General features: G+C 39.3%; 1 protein-coding gene across 1 annotated transcript; it reads right to left on the bottom strand.

Annotated features, from left to right (window-relative positions):
* Positions 1-8319: 8319 nt before the first annotated feature.
* On the bottom strand, positions 8320-9263 carry LOC118026866 (putative olfactory receptor 2B8; the record flags this gene model as incomplete). The annotated part of the gene is made up of 1 exon (XM_035029906.1): positions 8320-9263. A coding segment is annotated over one exon (891 nt), but the record flags the coding sequence as incomplete, so codon positions are not given.
* Positions 9264-18861: the final 9598 nt, after the last annotated feature.

The raw sequence follows: 18861 nt of genomic DNA, 5'->3' as shown, positions 1-18861 counted from the left end.
AAATTTTATAAAAGGAATTGATAAGAAGTTGTTTGAAAAAAGAAAGAAGAGGATTTAAAAAAAGAAAAAAAAGGGAGAGGATGTGATCAGGCAGGGGAATAAAAAACACCATATACTAGAGATTTAGAGTATATTTTAATCTGTTAGAAGAAACTATCTCAAAATGTTAAAGAGAGAACAACTTATATATATAAGCCAAAAATACGGGTAACTACTATGAAGGGATAGAATATGACACTAAAAATGAAAAATAAAAATGTTTTTTTTTTTAAAAAGGGATTGATAAGATGTTGGTTGAAGAAGGGAAAAAGAAAAATTCAAAAAGAAAAAAAAGAAAAAAAGACAGTTAAAAAAAATTAACTTTGAAAGACTAAAGAATCATGGTAAAAAAGCCACGAATTCTATGTGCAGTATTCCCCTAGCGCTAGAGTTCTGCTCTTCTCATTGATCGGTAAACTTGGTCTTGGCTGGCTGTTCTCGCTGATCTTCTGGGGAGGGACCTGTTGCCATGGTTTCCAAATGTCTCTGCCGGAGGCGGAATTGCCCTGCCCTTGCCCCCTCCCGGCTAAGTAATCTGCTTGCGTTTGCTCTCCGGGGCTTTTGTTCCCTGCGAGCTTTCCGTACAGCTTTGGAGGCGGAGAGTGAAAATGGCGGCCTCCCAATCTCCACCCCAGGGGAGCCGAGAACTTGGGGCCCCGCTTCTCAGTGAGCCCCCAGAGAAAAGCCGTCAGTCACTCCCGTCTCCCTGGTCTCCGGCTGCACTCCGTGCTCACCTGGCCTGTGACCGTGCGTTTCTATCTCTGGCACCCAACCCCGGGTGGAGTCTCCAAACCCAGCAGATCCCTGCGGTGCACTCCCGCGCGGCTCTTCCTGGGGGAGGAAGGTGAGTCTCCCCAGATCTGCCGCTTGTTGGGTCCCTGCTGGAGGAGCAGGGGCCCGACTGTGCCACAGATCACGGTTTATGGCAACCCCGAGCTGAGAGCCTGCGCCTGGGTTCCGCCTCTGCAGCCGGCTTCCCTGCTCCGTTACCTGGGAACTCTGCCACACTCAGGCACCCCCGATCTTTCTGTGACCCCAAGGGTCCTGAGACCACACTGTCCCGGAGGGTTCCACCCCCAGCTTAGCCACCAGAGTGACGTCCCTCGGCGGAGCAGACTTGTAAAAGTTCCAATTTTGTGCTCCGCGGCTCTATCACTTGCCAGAAGTGGCAGATGGAGGCCCCTCCCCCACTGTCTATCCTCCCGAATATCGCCTTGGGTTCACTTCTCCGACGTCCTACCTTCCAGAAAGTGGTCGCTTTTCTGTTCAGAGAGTTGTTGCTATTCCTTTCTTCGATCTCCTGTTGGTTTTGTAGGTGTTCAGAATGGTTTGATCCCTATCCAGCTGAATTCCTGAGAGGAGACGAAATCCAGATCTCCTACTCCTCCGCCATCTTGCTCCGCCCCCCCCCCAGACCACAGTGCTTTAAAACTGGAACTCAATCACAAGAAAAAGTTTGACAGAAATTCAAACACATGGAAGCTAAAGACCACTCTGCTCAAGAATGTTTGGGTCAACCAGAAAGTCAAAGAAGAACTTAAACAATTCATGGAAACCAATGAGAATGAAAACACATTGGTCCAAAACCTAAGGTATACTGCAAAGGCGGTCGTAAGGGGGAAATACATAGGCATCCAAGCCTCACTCAAAAAAACAGAAAAATCCCGAATTCACCAACTAACTCTACACCTTAAAAAACTAGAGAAAAAGCAACAAACGATGCCTAAGCCATGCATTAGAAGAGAAATAATTAAAATTAGAGCAGAAATCAATGAATTAGAAACCAGAAACACAGTAGATCAGATCAATGAAACTGGAAGTTGGTTCTTTGAAAGAATTAATAAGATCGATAAACCACTGGCCACACTTATCCAAAAGAAAAGAGAAAGGACCCAAGTTCATAAAATTATGAATAAAAGGGAAGAGATTACTACTAACACCAAGGAAATAGAAACAATTTTTAGAAATTATTATCAACAACTATATGCCAATAAACTGAGCAATCTGGATGAAATGGAGGCCTTCCTGAAACCTATAAGCTGCCAAGCCTGAAACAGGAAGAAATTGACAACCTGAATAGGCCAATAACCAGTAACGAGATTGAAGCAGTGATCCAAAACCTTCCAAAAAACAAGAGTCCAGGGCCTGATGGATTCCCTGGGGAATTCTACCAAACATTCAAAGAAGAAATAATACCTATTCTACTGAAGCTGTTTCAAAAAATAGAAACAGAAGGAAAACTTCCAAACTCATTCTATGAGGCCAGCATTACCTTAATCCCCAAGCCAGGCAAAGACCCCATCAAAAAGGAGAATTTCAGACTGATATCCCTGATGAATATGGATTCCAAAATCCTCAACAAAATCCTAGCTAATAGGATCCAACAATACATTAAAAGGATCATCCACCCAAAAGACTCCACCCCAAATTACTAGAACTCATACAGCAATTCAGTAATATGGCAGGATACAAAATCAATGCACAGCAATCAGTTGCTTTCTTATACACTAACAATGCAGCTGTAGAAAGAGAAATTAGAGAAACGATTCCATTTACAATAGCACCAAAAACCATAAGATACCTCAGAATAAACCTAACCAAAGAGGTAAAGGATCTATACTCTAGGAACTACAGAACACTCATGAAAGAAATTGAAGAAGACACAAAAAGATGGAAAAATATTCCATGCTCATGGATCGGAAGAATAAACAATGTTAAAATATCTATGCTACCCAGAGCAATCTATACTTTTAATGCCGTCCCAATCAAAATTCCAATGATATTTTTCAAAGTGCTGGAACCAACAATCCTAAAATTTGTATGGAATCAGAAAAGACCCCGGATCGCCAAGGAAATGTTGAAAAAGAAACACAAAGCTGGGGGCATCACGTTGCCCGATTTCAAGCTATATTACAAAGCTGTGATCACCAAGACAGCATGGTACTGGCACAAAAACAGACATATAGACCAATGGAACAGAATAGAGAGCCCAGATATAGACCCTCAACTCTATGGTCAAATAATCTTTGACAAAGCAGGAAAAAACATGCAATGGAAAAAAGACAGTCTCTTCAATAAATGGTGCTGGGAAAATTGGACAGCCACATGCAGAAGAATGAAACTCGACCATTCTCTTAACACCATTCACAAAGATAAACTCAAAGTGGATGAAAGACCTCAATGTGAGACAGGAATCCATCAAAATCCTAGAGGAGAACATAGGCAGTAACCTCTTTGACATCGGCTACATCAACTTCTTTCAAGATACATCTCCAAAAGCTAGTGAAACAAAAGCAAAAATGAACTTTTGGAACTTCATCAAGATAAAAAGCTTCTGCACAGCAAAGGAAACAGTCAACAAAACAAAGAGGCAACCCACAGAATGGGAGAAGATATTTGCAAATGACCCTACAGATAAAGGGCTGGTATCCAAAATCTATAAAGAACTTCTCAAGCTCAACACCCAAAAAACAAATAAGTCAAAAAGTGGGCAGAAGAGATGAACAGACACTTCCCTGAAGAAGACATACAAATGGCTAACAGACACATGAAAGCATGTTCATCATCATTAGCCATCAGGGAAATCCAAATCAAAACCACATTGAGATACCACCTTACACCAGTTAGAATGGCAAAAATGGACAGGGAAAGAAACAACAAATGTTGGAGAGGTTGTGGAGAAAGGGGAACCCTCTTACACTGTTGGAGGGAATGCAAGTTGGTACAGCCACTTTGGAAAACAGTGTGGAGGTGCCTCAAAAATTTAAAAATAGAGCTACCCTATGACCCAGAAATTGCACTCCTGGGTATTTACCCCAAAGACACAGATGTAGTGAAAAGAAGGGCCATATGCACCCCAATATTCATAGCAGCAATGTCCACAATAGCCAAACTGTGGAAAGAGCCAAGATGCCCTTCAACAGATGAATGGATAAAGAAGATGTTGTCCATATATACAATGGAACATTACTCAGCCATCAGAAAAGATGAATACCCAACTTTTACATCAACATGGATGGGACTGGAGGAGATTATGCTAAGTGAAATAAGTCGTGCAGAGAAAGTCAGTTATCATATGGTTTCACTTATTTGTGGAACAGAAGGAATAGCATGGAGGACATTAGGAGAAGGAAGGGAAAAATGGGGGGGGGATTGGAGGGAGAGATGAAGCATGAGAGACTATGGACTCTGAGAAACAAACAGGGTTTTAGAGGTGAATGGGGGTGAGGGGATTGGTTAGCCCAGTGATGGGTATTAAGGGGGCATGCACTTCATGGAGCACTGGGTGTTATACGAAAACAATGGATCGTGGATCACCACATCAAAAACCAATGATGTATTGTATGGTGACTAACAGAACATAATAAAATTTAAAAAAAAAGTTTTAAGTGAAAATGACCTTATTAATATATAGATTTCCAATCAAATATATGTGTTATATATAAATCAAATATACATATTTTATTTAATATGTAATAAATATATATAACATATAGTCAATAGAACATTTTTTATTTAAAATCTGTTAAACAATTTCTTCTCTGATGGAAGTATAAGTATTTAAATGTTAACATACATTAATGATATTAATAATAATATGGAAAATCAATAATAAATAATATAGAAAAATTATATATACAAACAAAGTGGTTAGTATACGAACTACCTTGTGTTTAACAAAGGACTTTGAATCTGAACTAATGAAAAGACAAGTAAATCACTGGGATTAAATCAAGAAGATAATATAGCCCCTCATGCCATTATTTAATTATACTGTGTCTCAGCCAGGAGTAGACACCTAAGGGAGCTCTAAGCATCTAAAGGACAAAAATTGCATTCTTGGAACACAATTCAAATACCAGTGAAATTATGCACAAGTGTGGAGACAAGTCTCTAGATACTGGAGAAACAGAGTCCTGGTCCAACAGGCAGAGCAGGGAGGGCAACAAGCATGGTAGGAGCTGAGGAGCTGAGGGCCTAGAGTAGGTCCCCCCAGGGCTAGGTCAGCCAGGTCAGGAACCCAAAAAATAATAATAAATAAATAATAAATAAAAATAAATAAATACATCTCTGAGAGTAGCAACATCCCTATAGCATGCTCAAAGCAGCTCCATCCACAGTTCTCAATCACCCTCTACATGGATGACGCTTTCTCCTTCCATTTGTCTTTCAGACAATGGGGAACATGCTTCCCCCTGAGGCTAATTTCTTGGTGCCCCACCATCCCTTCTGTATTCCCAGATTCCCACTCAAAATGGTAGGTATACCTTCATCAGACATTAGAGTCCTTTTATCTAAACCATCCAGGATGATTTCTCTTATATGTAAAGTCCCTCTTCCCCCCATACTTAAATGATTTCTAATGGTATCATTGAGCCACCAACCTACTAGACTACTTTTTGCCTAAGAAACTTAGCCCATCTAACATTTAAACTGTAACTGCACAGAGTTCCTCTTCCTTGCACCAAAACTCACTCCACTGTCCTATATAGGTTTTATATTAAATGCAACTTCCTCTGGGGATAAGTTCCTCTCAATACTGTCAGTTTTGCATTGCCTGTAAACCCCCATTGTAATCTCTTTCTCTCATTTTAATTGTCTTCAGAAGTAGAGTGTTCTATGGTATTCTTAACTGATCATCAGAATTATATTTCTAGAAAAGTATTAGTTTAAAAAAATTATGGGCACTTATTAACAATTGACTGAAAATACATAAATGAAATATTTATTAAATCCAAGTAAACGTTTTTAAATTATTATCAAATAGAGTTTATACAAGTTTTGCAAAGATGAGTCAATCACAGTAAATATAAGAATACAGTTCATTAGAATAATAGCCTAAAAGAAAAATTTCACATAATTTTTAAAGTAAATACAGGGGAAAAAAGCATCTGGTAGAGTTCAACGGCAACTTGTGATTTTTTTTAAATCTCAGAAAACCAGAAATGAAATGGAAATTCTTGTATCTATTAAGAAATATATTCCAAAACCAACTTTTAATAATATACTTAGTGGAAAAAACTTGAACACATTACTTTTAAGACTTAAAAAAAAAAAAATTGCCTGCCATTCTGCTCTCTACTAATGGCCCAGGTCAATATAAGATAAGGAAAAACATGGTTAATACACAATTCAAAATTATGAAATAATTAACTGAGTTTTACCCTTAACTTGTTATTGCTGGTATACAAGGAATGTGTTTAAGGCAGCATTGTTACATAAATGTTTATTTATGTTTAATATAGCATTGTTACCTAATCAATTTATCAAAGCTAATCATTATTTATTTGATTCAATTATTCAACAAGTATTCATACAGCCTATTGTAAGCAAATGACACTCTCTTTTTTTTTTTTTAAGTGAAACTCTCTTTTAAGTTAGACTACAAATGATAGTAAACTAATATGAAGAGCACTAAGGAGACATATCCATGGATATAATGGTTGATTGGATATGGAAAGTGAGAGAAGAGAGGATTCACAGATGTCTCGTATGTTTCTGGTTGAGGTAGCCAAGCAGAAGGAGAAAACTTTGTCTTTTTTCTTGCTTTATTGTGTATTTTACAGGGACATAATATAATGGTTTCTATACACTAAAAGAATACTTGGTGGGGAAGTGACAGAAGGACTTCAGTAACATGTGAAGTCTTCAGAGATATGAACAGTCCTGAAAGTACTACTCCTGTGGAGTAGAGATGTAATTCATAATGGCTACTGCTTATTCTTAGTGCATGTGGCAGCCTATTGCCTGTCAGTGATATTATAGCTATTTTCCTTTCTACAAAGACAGAGAGGAATGCCTATAGGAATTAACTAGAAAGTAACCTCCCACTTTTTAAGTCAGGTTGGCTTTTAGCAAAATATATTCATGGGATGTAAAATACAAATTCAGCCCACCTTACTATGTCCATATACATCAACTTAATCAACAAAGTTGATTTGTTGAAACAGATTTTTGCAAAATTTTTAATTAAATTTAAAAAATAAATGCCAGGATTGTGAGAAAAGTTGGCATCATGGTACCAAAGAAATAGTTTAAATAATTATGCATTCAAAGAAATTGTACACCATGAACAGACAATCCAGACTTACAATGATTTGACTTACAAATTCTTGAATTTACAATGGCGCAAGAGTGATTCATAGAAATCATACTTCAAATTTTAAATTTTGATATTTTGTCAGGATAACAACATGTAGTCTCATGATGAGGGGCAACAGCAAAGCCAAGGCATAGCCCACAGTCAGCCACATGATCACAAGGGTAAAGCACTGATACAATCACAACCATTCTGTACCCATACAAGCATTTCACTTTCAGTGTAGTATTAAATAAACTACATGACACATGTAACACTTTATTATAAAATGGGCTTTGTGTTAGATGATTTTGCCCAATTGTAGGTTATTGTAAGTGTTCTGAGGGTGCTTGAGGTACGTTAGGCTAAGCAGTGATGTCCAATAGTGTCCAATAGGTCAAATGTATGAAGTGCATTTTTTACTTAAAATATTTTCAGTTTATGATAGATTTATTGGGGTGTAATCCCATTGTAAATTAAGGAAGACTTGTGGTCTATTCCATATGTTGAAAATGTTTAGGTAAAGGGAAGATTATATTTTCAAGGAACATTTTTTTTTCTGGCTCTGCAGGCCAAAGACCAAATCAATAACATTGAATTAGTAGAAAAGCAAATTTCCAGTTTAATCTAATTGAAAAAAAAAAAAGCATAATGAGCATATATTTCAAACTGTGGAGTATATACGTTGGGATAAAACAGATTTTATGGGAATATTCAAACAAACTTGAATGACTACTACTCAAAGGTATTTGACAGGAGTTTGTATAGTAGATAAATCCAGATGTCCTCTAAGGTCCCTACCAACTTGGAGATTGTATACTTCTAAATAAACTATCTAAAACTAAAAGTAATCCCCCAAAATTGTATGTCGAATTGCTTATGTTTTATATTTTCAGGTGATAAAACACTACTTTGTCTAACTCCATCTTCAAAATAGACTCTCAGCTCTATAAGATGGGTATTTTTATACCCACTGAAAATAATAATGACAATAAAAGAAATTACGAGCTGACCATTGTTATGTAGCTAGTTATTGGTAGAGTGAAGATAGATGTAGGTAAACTTCTCATTTACCTAATCCTTGTAAATAAGCTATAAAAATATAATAACATGATTAAATGAATTCTGACACAGGAGTTTGGCTACTCAGAAATAAAATAAACTTGACCAATTTCTTCAGAATTAAAAGCATCTCATGAATTGTTTGCATTAAGCAGTTCTCCAGTTTCCATCATCTCTTCAAACTCCTTTTTCTTTAATCTTTCCCTATCATCTTCCTCAGTGCCCCTTTCATGTCTTTGTCACGTAATGTGTAGATGAAGGGATTTAGAATTGGGGTGACAATTCCATAGAGTAAGGCCATGAACTTGTCTTGGTTCTGGAAGGTGGCTGCCGTGGGTTGCAGATAAGTGGCCATAGCAGTGCCATAGAAGAGAAACACCACCACCAGATGGGAAGAGCAAGTCCCTAGGGCCTTTTGGTGACCTTCATGGGACTTGATCTTCCACACAGCCTGACCAATGCAGCTGTAGGAAATCAGAATGAGAGTGAGAGGCACCAGGAGTAAAAGGGCACTGACCAGGAAGAGTTCCATCTGATTAAATGTGGTATCCACACAAGCCAGTTTGAGGAGAACTGGTACTTCACAGAAGACATGGTCTATGATGTTCCTTCCACAAAGGGGAAGCTGTGTGATGAGCACAATCCGTACCAGTGAGCTAGCCAAGCCAGTCAGCCGGGTGGTGGCTGCCAATTGCCAACAGAGGCATGGATGCATGAGAATGGTACACTGCAAAGGCCGGCATACTGCCACATAGTGGTCCACAGCCATGACTGCAAGGAGAATGCATTCTGTGGAACCCATGGCCAAGAACACATACAGCTGACCAACACAGCCACCATAGCTTATGATCTTTTCTGGGCCCTGCAGGTTAAACAGCAGCTGGGGGACTGGGCTGGTGGTGTAGCAGAGGTCCATTAAAGACAAGTGGGTGAGGAAAAAATACAGTGGGGTGTGGAGCCGGGGATCCAGATGAACCAATATAACGATGGCCATATTGCCAAGCAGAGTCAGCAAGTAGAAAACCACAATGATAACAAAAAGGGTCATCTCTAACAGAGGCTGCTCAGAGAAGCCCAACAAGAAAAGTCAACCAAAGGAGCTGGTATTAGAAAAACCATTACTTTTCATTGCATATATGAGACTGAATAGAAATCTATACCATCATCATCTTTCCTGGGTGCCAAACTAAAAGATGCAAAGAAAGCACATTCCTCTCTGAACCATAAATAACCACTTAAAATTTAAACCCTCAACCCTCTCTAATGCCTACATTAATATTTTCTTCCTGCCTTCCTTAGAATTTTTGTCATTTGTTTATTTTATATATTTACATTGTCTGGAACCTTGACTACTCCCATTTTCTTTTACCTCTGATTCAAATATGCATATATATCCCATATTTTGAAAATTGAGAACAGAAATTTTCATTCTGAATGTCGCTAAGGACCTCACATATTTCCAGCATGCTCGGAGCTTTGTCGGAAGTTTCCATCTGCCAGATCTTTATTGCCAAAGAAATTCCTTAAACGTGATCATAATATAGAATAGGCAGGGAAATGAAAGTACATTTGACCACTTTAAAATGGATTATGTTGGGAACAGAAAAGCAATCCATTTCTGGAGGTAGGACGTGCGGAGAAGTGAATCTGAGGTGACATTCGGGAGGATAGACGGCGGGGGAGGGGGCCTCCGTCCGCCGCTACTGGCAAGTGATAGAGCCACGGAGCACAAAATCGGAACTTTTAGAAGTCGGCTCCGCTGAGGGACGTCACTCCAGTGGCTAAGCGGGGTGTGGAAACCTCGTGGGACAGTGCGGTCTCAGGACCCTGGGGTCATAGAAAGGCCAGGGGTGACTGAGTGTGGCAGAGCTCCCAGGTATTGGAGCAGGGATGCCGGCTGCAGAGACGGAGCTGAGGTGCGGGCTCTCAGCTCGGGGTTGCCATAAACCGTGATCTGGCGGAGTCCGGCCACTGCTCGTCCAGCAGGGACTCAACAAGCGGCAGATCCAGGGAGACTCTCCTTCCTCCCCTGGGAGGAGCGGTGCGGGAGTGCACCGCACGGATCTGCTGGGTTTGGAGACTCCACCCGGGGTCAGGTGCCAGAGATAGAAACGCATGGTCACAGGCCGGGTGAGCACGGAGTGTGGCCGGAGACCGGGGAGACAGGAGTGACTGACTGCTTTTCTCTAGGGGTGCACTGGGGAGTGGGGCCCGGAGTTCTCAGATCCTCCAGGGCAGAGATTGGGAGGCCACCATTTTCACTCTCGTCCTCCAAAGCTGTAGGGAAAGCTTGCAGGGAACAAAAGCTCCTGAGAGCAAACCCCAGCAGATTACTTAGCCCAGACCCAGCAAGGGTGGGGCAATTCCCCCACACGCAAAGACATTTGGGAACCATGGCAACAGGCCCCTCCCCCAGAAGATCAGCAAGAACCGCAGCCAAGACCAAGTTTACCTATCAATGAGAACAGCAAAACTCCAGCACTAGGGAAATATTGCACATAGCATCCATGGCTTTTTTACCATGATTCTTTAGTCTTTCAAAGTTAATTTTTTTTAACTTTTTTTTGGAATTTTTCTTTTTCCCCTTTTCAAGCAACATCTTATCAATCCCTTTTGTAAAAAACATTTTTTATTTTTCATTTTAGAGTCATATTCTATCCCTTCATAGTACTTACCTGTATTTTTGGCATATATATATAACTTGTTCTCTCTAAAATTTTGGGGATAGTTTCTTCTAACAGATCAAAATATATCCTAAATCTCTAGTGTATGGTTTTGTTCTACTCTCCTGCCTGATCACATTCTCTCCCTTTATTTTTTCTCTTTTTTTAAATCCTTTTTTCAAACAACTTCTTATCAATTCCTTTTATAAAATTTTTTATAATTTTCATCTTTACACTCATATTCCATCCCTTCATCATATCAACCCTTATTTTTGTACATATATGTTTTTCTTTCTTTAAAATTTTAGGATGCACTTTCTTCTAACAGACAAAAATACACCCAAAATCTAGTGTGTGGCACTGAGCTATGCACAAGCCTAATCATATTTGATCAAATTCAGTTTTTTTTGTTTTTCTCTGTTTCTGTTTGCTTTTATCTTTTTCTTTTTGTTTTTCTTTCTTTTTCTTTTTTCTCTCTTTCCTTTTCTTTCCCCCCAGCTTCAGGTCTTTTCTAATTTGTTTAGAGTATATTTTCTGGGGATGTTGTTACCCTGGTAGCATTTTGTTCTCTCATTCATCTATTCTACTCTGGACAAAATGGCAAGACGGAAAAAAACACCTTAACAAAAAGAACAAGAGGCAGTACCGACTGCCAGGGACCTACTCAATAAGGATATTAGTACAATGTCAGATCTAGAGTTCAGAATCATCACTTTAAAGATACTAGCTGGGCTTGAAAAAAGCATAGACATTATTAAAGACACCCTTTCTGGGGAAATTAAAGAACTAAAATCTAACCAAGTCAAAATCAAAAAGGCTATTAATGAGGTGCAATCCAAAATGGGGGCGCTAACTGCTAGGATAAATGAGGCAGAAGAGAGAATCAGTGATATAGAAGACCAAATGATGGAAAATAAAGAAGCTGAGAAAAAGAGAGATAACCAACTACTGGATCACGAGGGCAGAATTCGAGAAATAAATGATACCATAAGACGAAACAACATTAGAATAATTGGGATCCCAGAAGAAGAAGAAAGAGAGAGAGGGGCAGAAGGTATATTGGAGCAAATTAGAGCAGAGAACTTCCCTAATTTGGGGAAGGAAACAGGCATGAAAATCTAGGAAGCACAGAGAATCCCTCTCAAAATCAATAAAAATAGGTCAACACCCCGACATCTAATAGTAAAACTTATGAGTCTCATAGACAAAGAGAAAATCCTGAAAGCAGCTCAGGAGAAGAGATATGTAACCTACCAATGGTAGAAACATTAGATTGGCAAGAGACCTATCCACAGAGACCTGGCAGGCCAGAAAGGACTGGCAGGATATATTCAGAAGGAATTTGCAAACAGGAAAACAGCCCTACAAGAAATCTTGAAAGGGGTCCTCTAAGCAAAGAGAGACCCTAAAAGCAACATAGACCAGAAAGGAACACAGACAATATGCAGTAACAGTCACCTTACAGGCAATACAATGGCACTAAATTCCTATCTTGCAATAGTTACCCTGAATGTAAATGGGCTAAATGCCCCAATGAAAAGACACAGGCTATCAGATTGGATTAAAAAACAAGACCCACCGATATGCTGTTTGCAAGAGACTCATTTTAGACCCAGAGACACCACAAGATTGAAAGTGAGGGGGTGGAAAACCATTTACCATGCTAATGGACACCAAAAGAAAGCTGGAGTGGCAATCCTTATATTAGACAAATTAGATTTTAAACCAAAGACTATAATAAGAGATGAGGGAGAACACTATATCCTACTTAAAGGGTCTATCTAACAAGAAGATCTAAAAATTGTAGATATCTATGCCCCTGACATGAGAGCAGCCAATTATATAAGGCAATTAATAACAAAAGCAAAGAAACACATTGACAACAGTACAATAACAGTGGGGGACTTTAACACCCCCCCTCACTGAAACGGACAGATCATCTAAGCAAAAGATCAACAAGGAAATAAAGACTTTAAATGACACACTGGACCAAATGGACTTCACAGATACATTCAGAACATTCCATCCCAAAGCAACAGAATACACATTCTTCTCTAGTGCCCATGGAACATTCTCCAGAATCGAACACATCCTAGGTCATAAATCAGGTCTCAACTGGTACAAGAAGATTGGGATCATTCCATGCCTATTTTCAGACCACAGTGCTTTGAAACTAGAACTCAATTACAAGAGGGAAGTTGGAAAGAACTCAAATACATGGAGGCTAAAGAGCATCCTACTAAAGAATGAATGGGTCAGCCAGGAAATTAAAGAAGAATTTAAAAAAATTATAGAAACAAATGAAAATGAAAACACAACTGTTCAAAATCTTTCAGGTGCAGCAAAGGCAGTCCTAAGAGGAAAGTATATAGCAATCCAAGCCTTTCTCAAGAAACAAGAAAGGTCTCAAGTACACAACCTAACCCTACACCTAAAGGAGCTGGAGAAAGAACAACAAATAAAGCCTAAACCCAGCAGGAGAAGAGAAATCATAAAGATCAGAGCAGAAATCAATGAAATAGAAACCAAAAGAATAGTAGAACAGATCAATGAAACTAGGAGTTGGTTCTTTGAAAGAATTAACAAGATTGATAAACTCCTGGCCAGACTTATCAAAAAGAAAACAGAAATGACCCAAATCAACAAAATCATGAATGAAAGAGGAGAGATCCCAACCAACACCAAAGAAATACAAACAATTATAAGAACATATTATGAGCAACTCTATGCCAGCAAATTAGATAACCTGGAAGAAATGGATACATTCCTAGAGATGTATCAACTACCAAAACTGAACCAGGAAGAAATGGAAAACCAGAACAGACCTATAAACACTAAGGAAATTGAATCAGTCATCAGAAATCTCCCAACAAACAAAACCCCAGGGTCAGATGGCTTCCCAGGGGAAGCCTTCTACCACACATTTAAAGAAGAATTAATACCTATTATTCTGAGGGGCGCCTTGGTGGCTCAGATGGTTAAGCATCTGCCTTCGGCTCAGGTCATGATCCCAGGGTCCTGGGATCGAGCCCCACATCGGGCTCCTGCCTCAGCAAGGAGCCTGCTTCTCCCTCTCCCTCTGACTCTCTCTCTGCTCATGCTTTCTCTCTCTCTCTGTATCTCTGTGTCTCAAATGAATAAATAAAATCTTAAAAAAAAAAAAAAAAAACGTATTCTTCTGAAATTGTTCCAAAAAATAGAAATGGAAGGAAAACTTCCAAACTCATTTTATGAGGCCACCATTACCTTGATCCCAAAACCAGACAAAGACCCCATCAAAAAGGAGAATTACAGAATATCCTTGACGAACATGGATGCAAAATTCTCACCAAAATACTAGCCAATAGGATGCAACAGTACCTTAAAAGGATTATTCACCACAACCAAGTGGGATTTTTCCCTGGCCGGCAAGTGGGATTTATCCCTGGGCTGCAAGTTTGGTTCAACATCCACAAATCAATCAACGTGATACAATACATTAAAAAAGAAAGAACAAGAATCATATGATCCTCTCAATGGGTGCAGAAAAAGCATTTGACAAAGTACAGCATCCTTTCTTGATCAAAACTCTTCAGAGTGTAGGCATAGAGGGTACATACCTCAATATCATAAAAGACATCTATGAAAAACCCACAGCGAATATCATTCTCAATGAGGAAAAACTGAGAGCTTTCCCCCTAAGGTCAGGAACGCTGCAGGGATGTCCACTATCACCACTGATTTTCAACATAGTAGTAGAAGTCCTAGCCATAGCAATCAGACGACAAAAAGAAATAAAGGGCATCTGAATCGGCAAAGAAGAAGTCAAACTCTCACTCTTTGCAGATGATATGATACTTTATGTGGAAAACCCAAAGGACTCCACCCCAAAACTGCTAGAACGCATACAGGAATTCAGTCAAGTGGCAGGATATAAAATCAATGCACAGAAATCAGTGGCATTCCCATATACCAACAACAAGACAGAAGAAAGAGAAATTAAGGAGTCAAGCCTATTTAAAATTGCACCCAAAACCATAAAATACCTAGGAATAAATCTAACCAAAGAGGCAAAGGATCTGTACTCAGAAAACTATAAAATACTCATGAAAGAAATGGAGGAAGACACAAAGAAATGGAAAAACATTCCATGCTCATGGATTAGAAGAAGAAATATTGTGAAGATGTCAATGCTACCTAGAGCAGTCTACACATTCAGTGCAATCCCCATCAAAATACCATCCACTTTTTTCAAAGAAATGGAACAAATTATCCTAAAATTTGTATGGAACTAGAACACAGCCCAAATAGCCAGAGGAATGTTGAAAAAGAAAAGCAAAGCTGGCGGCATCACAATTTCAGACTTCCAGCTCTATTACAAAGCTGTCAACATCAAGACAGTATGGTATTGGCACAAAAACCGACACGTAGATCAATGGAACAGAATAGAGAGCCCAGAAATGGACCCTCAACTCTATGGTCAACTCATCTTCGACCGAGTAGGAAAGAATGTCCAATGGAAAAAAGAGAGTCTCTTCAACAAATGGTGTTGGGAACATTGGACAGCCACATGCAGAAGAATGAAACTGGACCATTTCCTTACACCACACACAAAAATAGACTCAAAATGGTTGAAAGACCTCAATGTGAGAGAGGAGTTTATCAAAATCCTAAAGGAGAACACAGGCAACAACCTCTTTGACCTCAGCCACAGCAACTTCTTCCTAGAGACATCGCCAAAGGCAAGGGAAGCAATGGCAAAAATGAACTATTGAGACTTCATCAAGATAAAAAGCTTTTGCACAGTAAAAGAAACAGTCAACAAAACCAAAAGACAACCGACAGAATGGGAGAAGATATTTGCAAATGACATATCAGATAAAGGGCTAGTATCCAAAATCTATAAAGAACTTATCAAACTCAACACCCAAAGAACACATGATCCAATCAAGAAATGGGCAGAAGACATGAACAGACATTTTTCCAAAGAAGACATCCAAATGGCCAAGAGACACATGAAAAAGTGCTCAGCATCGCTCGGCATCAGGGAAACCCAAATGAAAATCTCAATGAGATATCACCTCACACTGTCAGAATGGCTCAAATTAACAAGTCAGGAAAGACAGATGTTGGCAGGATTGTGGAGAAAGGGGAACCCTCCTACACCGATGGTGGGAATGCAAGCTGGTGCAGCCACTCTGGAAAAAAGTATGGAGGTTCCTCAAAAAGTCGAAAATAGATCTACCATACAATCCAGCAATTGCACTACTGGGTATTTACCCCAAAGATACAAATGTAGCGATCCAAAGGGGTACGTGCACTCCGATGTTTATAGCAGCAATGTCCACAATAGCCAAACTATTCATCTTGGAAAGAGCCAAGATGTCCATCAACAGATGAATAGATAAAGAAGAGGTGGTATATATATACAATGGAGTATTATGCAGCCATCAAAAGGAATGAGATCTTGCCATGTGCAATGACGTGGATGGAACTGGAGGGTGTTATGCTGAGCGAAATAAGTCAGAGAAAGACATGTATCATATAACCTCACTGATATGAGGAATTCTTAATCTCAGGAAACAGACTGAGGGTTGCTGGAGTGGGGGGAGGGGGGAGGTTTTGGGTGGCTGGGTGATAGACATTAGGGAGGGTATGTGCTATGGTGAGTGCTGTGAATTGTACAAGACTGTTGAATCACAGATCTGTACCTCTGAAACAAATAATGCAATATATGTTAAGAAAAAAAAAGAGAAGACGAAGATAACAGGAGGGGAAAAATGAAAGGGGGGAATCCGAGGGGGAGACGAACCATGAGAGACGATGGAATCTGAAAAACAAACTGAGGGTTCTAGAGGGGAGGGGGGTGGGACGATGGGTTAGCCTGGTGATGGGTATTAAAGAGGGCACATTCTGCATGGAGCACTGGGTGTTATGGACAAACAATGAATCATGGAACACTACATCAAAAACTAAAGATGCAAGGTATGGTGATGAACACAACAATAAAAATTTTTAAAAAGAAATATTCTCAGTTCCACATTGAACCCCCAAAAATAAAAAATAATAAATAAACAAATAAAGTAAAATAAAATCAATTATGTTGGTATATTCACAATGAACAAAATCCATATTTTACTTTCCTAATTTTTTGGGGGGGTGGATGGTTCCTTCTTTTTTCTTTTTTTTTTTTGTAATTTTTAATTTTATTATGTTATATTAGTCACCATACAATACATCACTAGTTTTTGATGTAGTGATCCACGATCCATTGTTTTCGTATAACACTCAGTGCTCCATGCAGTACGTGCCCTCCTTCATACCCATCACTGGGCTAACCCATCACCCCACCCCCCTCCCCTCTAGAACCCTGTTTGTTTCTCAGATCCATAGTCTCTCATGGTTCATCTCTCCCTCCAATTCCCCCCCCCATTTTTCCCTTCCTTCTCCTAATGTCCTCCATGCTATTCCTTATGTTCCACAAATAAGTGAAACCACATTATAATTGACTTTCTCTGCTCGACTTATTTCACTTAGCATAATCTCCTCCAGTCCCATCCATGTTGATGTAAAAGTTGGGTATTCATCTTTTCTGATGGCTGAGTAATATTCCATTGTATATATGGACCACATCTTCTTTATCCATTCATCTGTTGAAGAGCATCTCGGCTCTTTCCACAGATTGGCTATTGCGGACATTGCTGCTATGAATATTGGGGTGCATATGGCCCTTCTTTTCACTACATCTGTGTCTTTGGGGTAAATACCCAGGAGTGCAATTGCTGGGTCATAGGGTAGCTCTATTTTTAAATTTTGAGGCACCTCCACACTGTTTTCCAAAGTGGCTGTACCAACTTGCATTCCCACTAACAGTGTAAGAGGGTTCCCCTTTCTCCACAACTTCTCCAATGTTTGTTGTTTCTTTCCCTGGCCATTTTTGCCATTCTAACTGGTGTAAGGTGGTATCTCAATGTGGTTTTGATTTGGATTTCCCTGATGGCTAATGATGAACATTTTTTCATGTGTCTGTTAGCCATTTGTATGTCTTCTTCAGAGAAGTGTCTTTTCGTATCTTCTGCCAATTTTTGACTTATTATTTGTTTTTTGGGTGTTGAGCTTGAGAAGTTCTTTATAGATCTTGGATACCAGCCCTTTATCTGTAGCGTCATTTGCAAAGATCTTCTCCCATTCTGTGGGTTGCCTCTTTGTTTTGTTGACTGTTTCCTTTGCTGTCCAGAAGGTTTTTATCTTGATGAAGTTCCAAAAGTTCATTTTTGCTTTTGTTTCACTAGCTTTTGGAGATGTATCTTGAAAGAAGTTGCAGTAGCCGATGTCAAAGAGTTTACTGCCTATGTTCTCCTCTAGGATTTGGATGGATTCCTGATTCACATTGAGGTCCTTCATCCACTTTGAGTTTATCTTTGTGAATGGTGTTAAGAGAATGGTCGAGTTTCATTCTTCTGCATGTGGCTGTCCAATTTTCCCAGCACCATTTATTGAAGAGACTGTCTTTTTTCCATTGCATGTTTTTTCCTGCTTTGTCAAAGATTATTTGAACATAGAGTTCAGGGTCCATATCTGGGTCCTCTATTCTGTTCCATTGGTCTGTATGTCTGTTTTTGTGCCAGTACCATGTTATCTTGGTGATCACAGCTTTGTAATATAGCTTGAAACCGGGCAATGTGATGCCCCCAGCTTTGTTTTTCTTTTTCTTTTTCTTTTTTTTTTTTTTTTGCTTTGTTTTTCTTTTTCAACATTTCCTTGGCGATTTGGGGTCTTTTCTGATTCCATACAAATTTTAAGATTGTTTGTTCCAGCACTTTGAAAAATATCATTGGAATTTTGATCGGGATGGCATTGAAGGTATAGATTGCTCTGGGTCGCATAGACATTTTAACAATGTTTATTCTTCCGATCCATGAGCATGGAATATTTTGCCATCTTTTTGTGTCTTCTTCAATTTCTTTCATGAGTGTTTTGTAGTTCCTAGAGTATAGGTCCTTTACCTCTTTGGTTAGGTTTATTCCGAGTTATCTTATG

This window comes from Mirounga leonina, unplaced genomic scaffold, assembly GCF_011800145.1.
Source record: "Mirounga leonina isolate KUSES-001 unplaced genomic scaffold, KU_Mleo_1.0 Mir_347, whole genome shotgun sequence".
Taxonomy (NCBI): domain Eukaryota; kingdom Metazoa; phylum Chordata; class Mammalia; order Carnivora; family Phocidae; genus Mirounga; species Mirounga leonina.
This window is presented reverse-complemented; position numbering and strand designations above follow the sequence as displayed.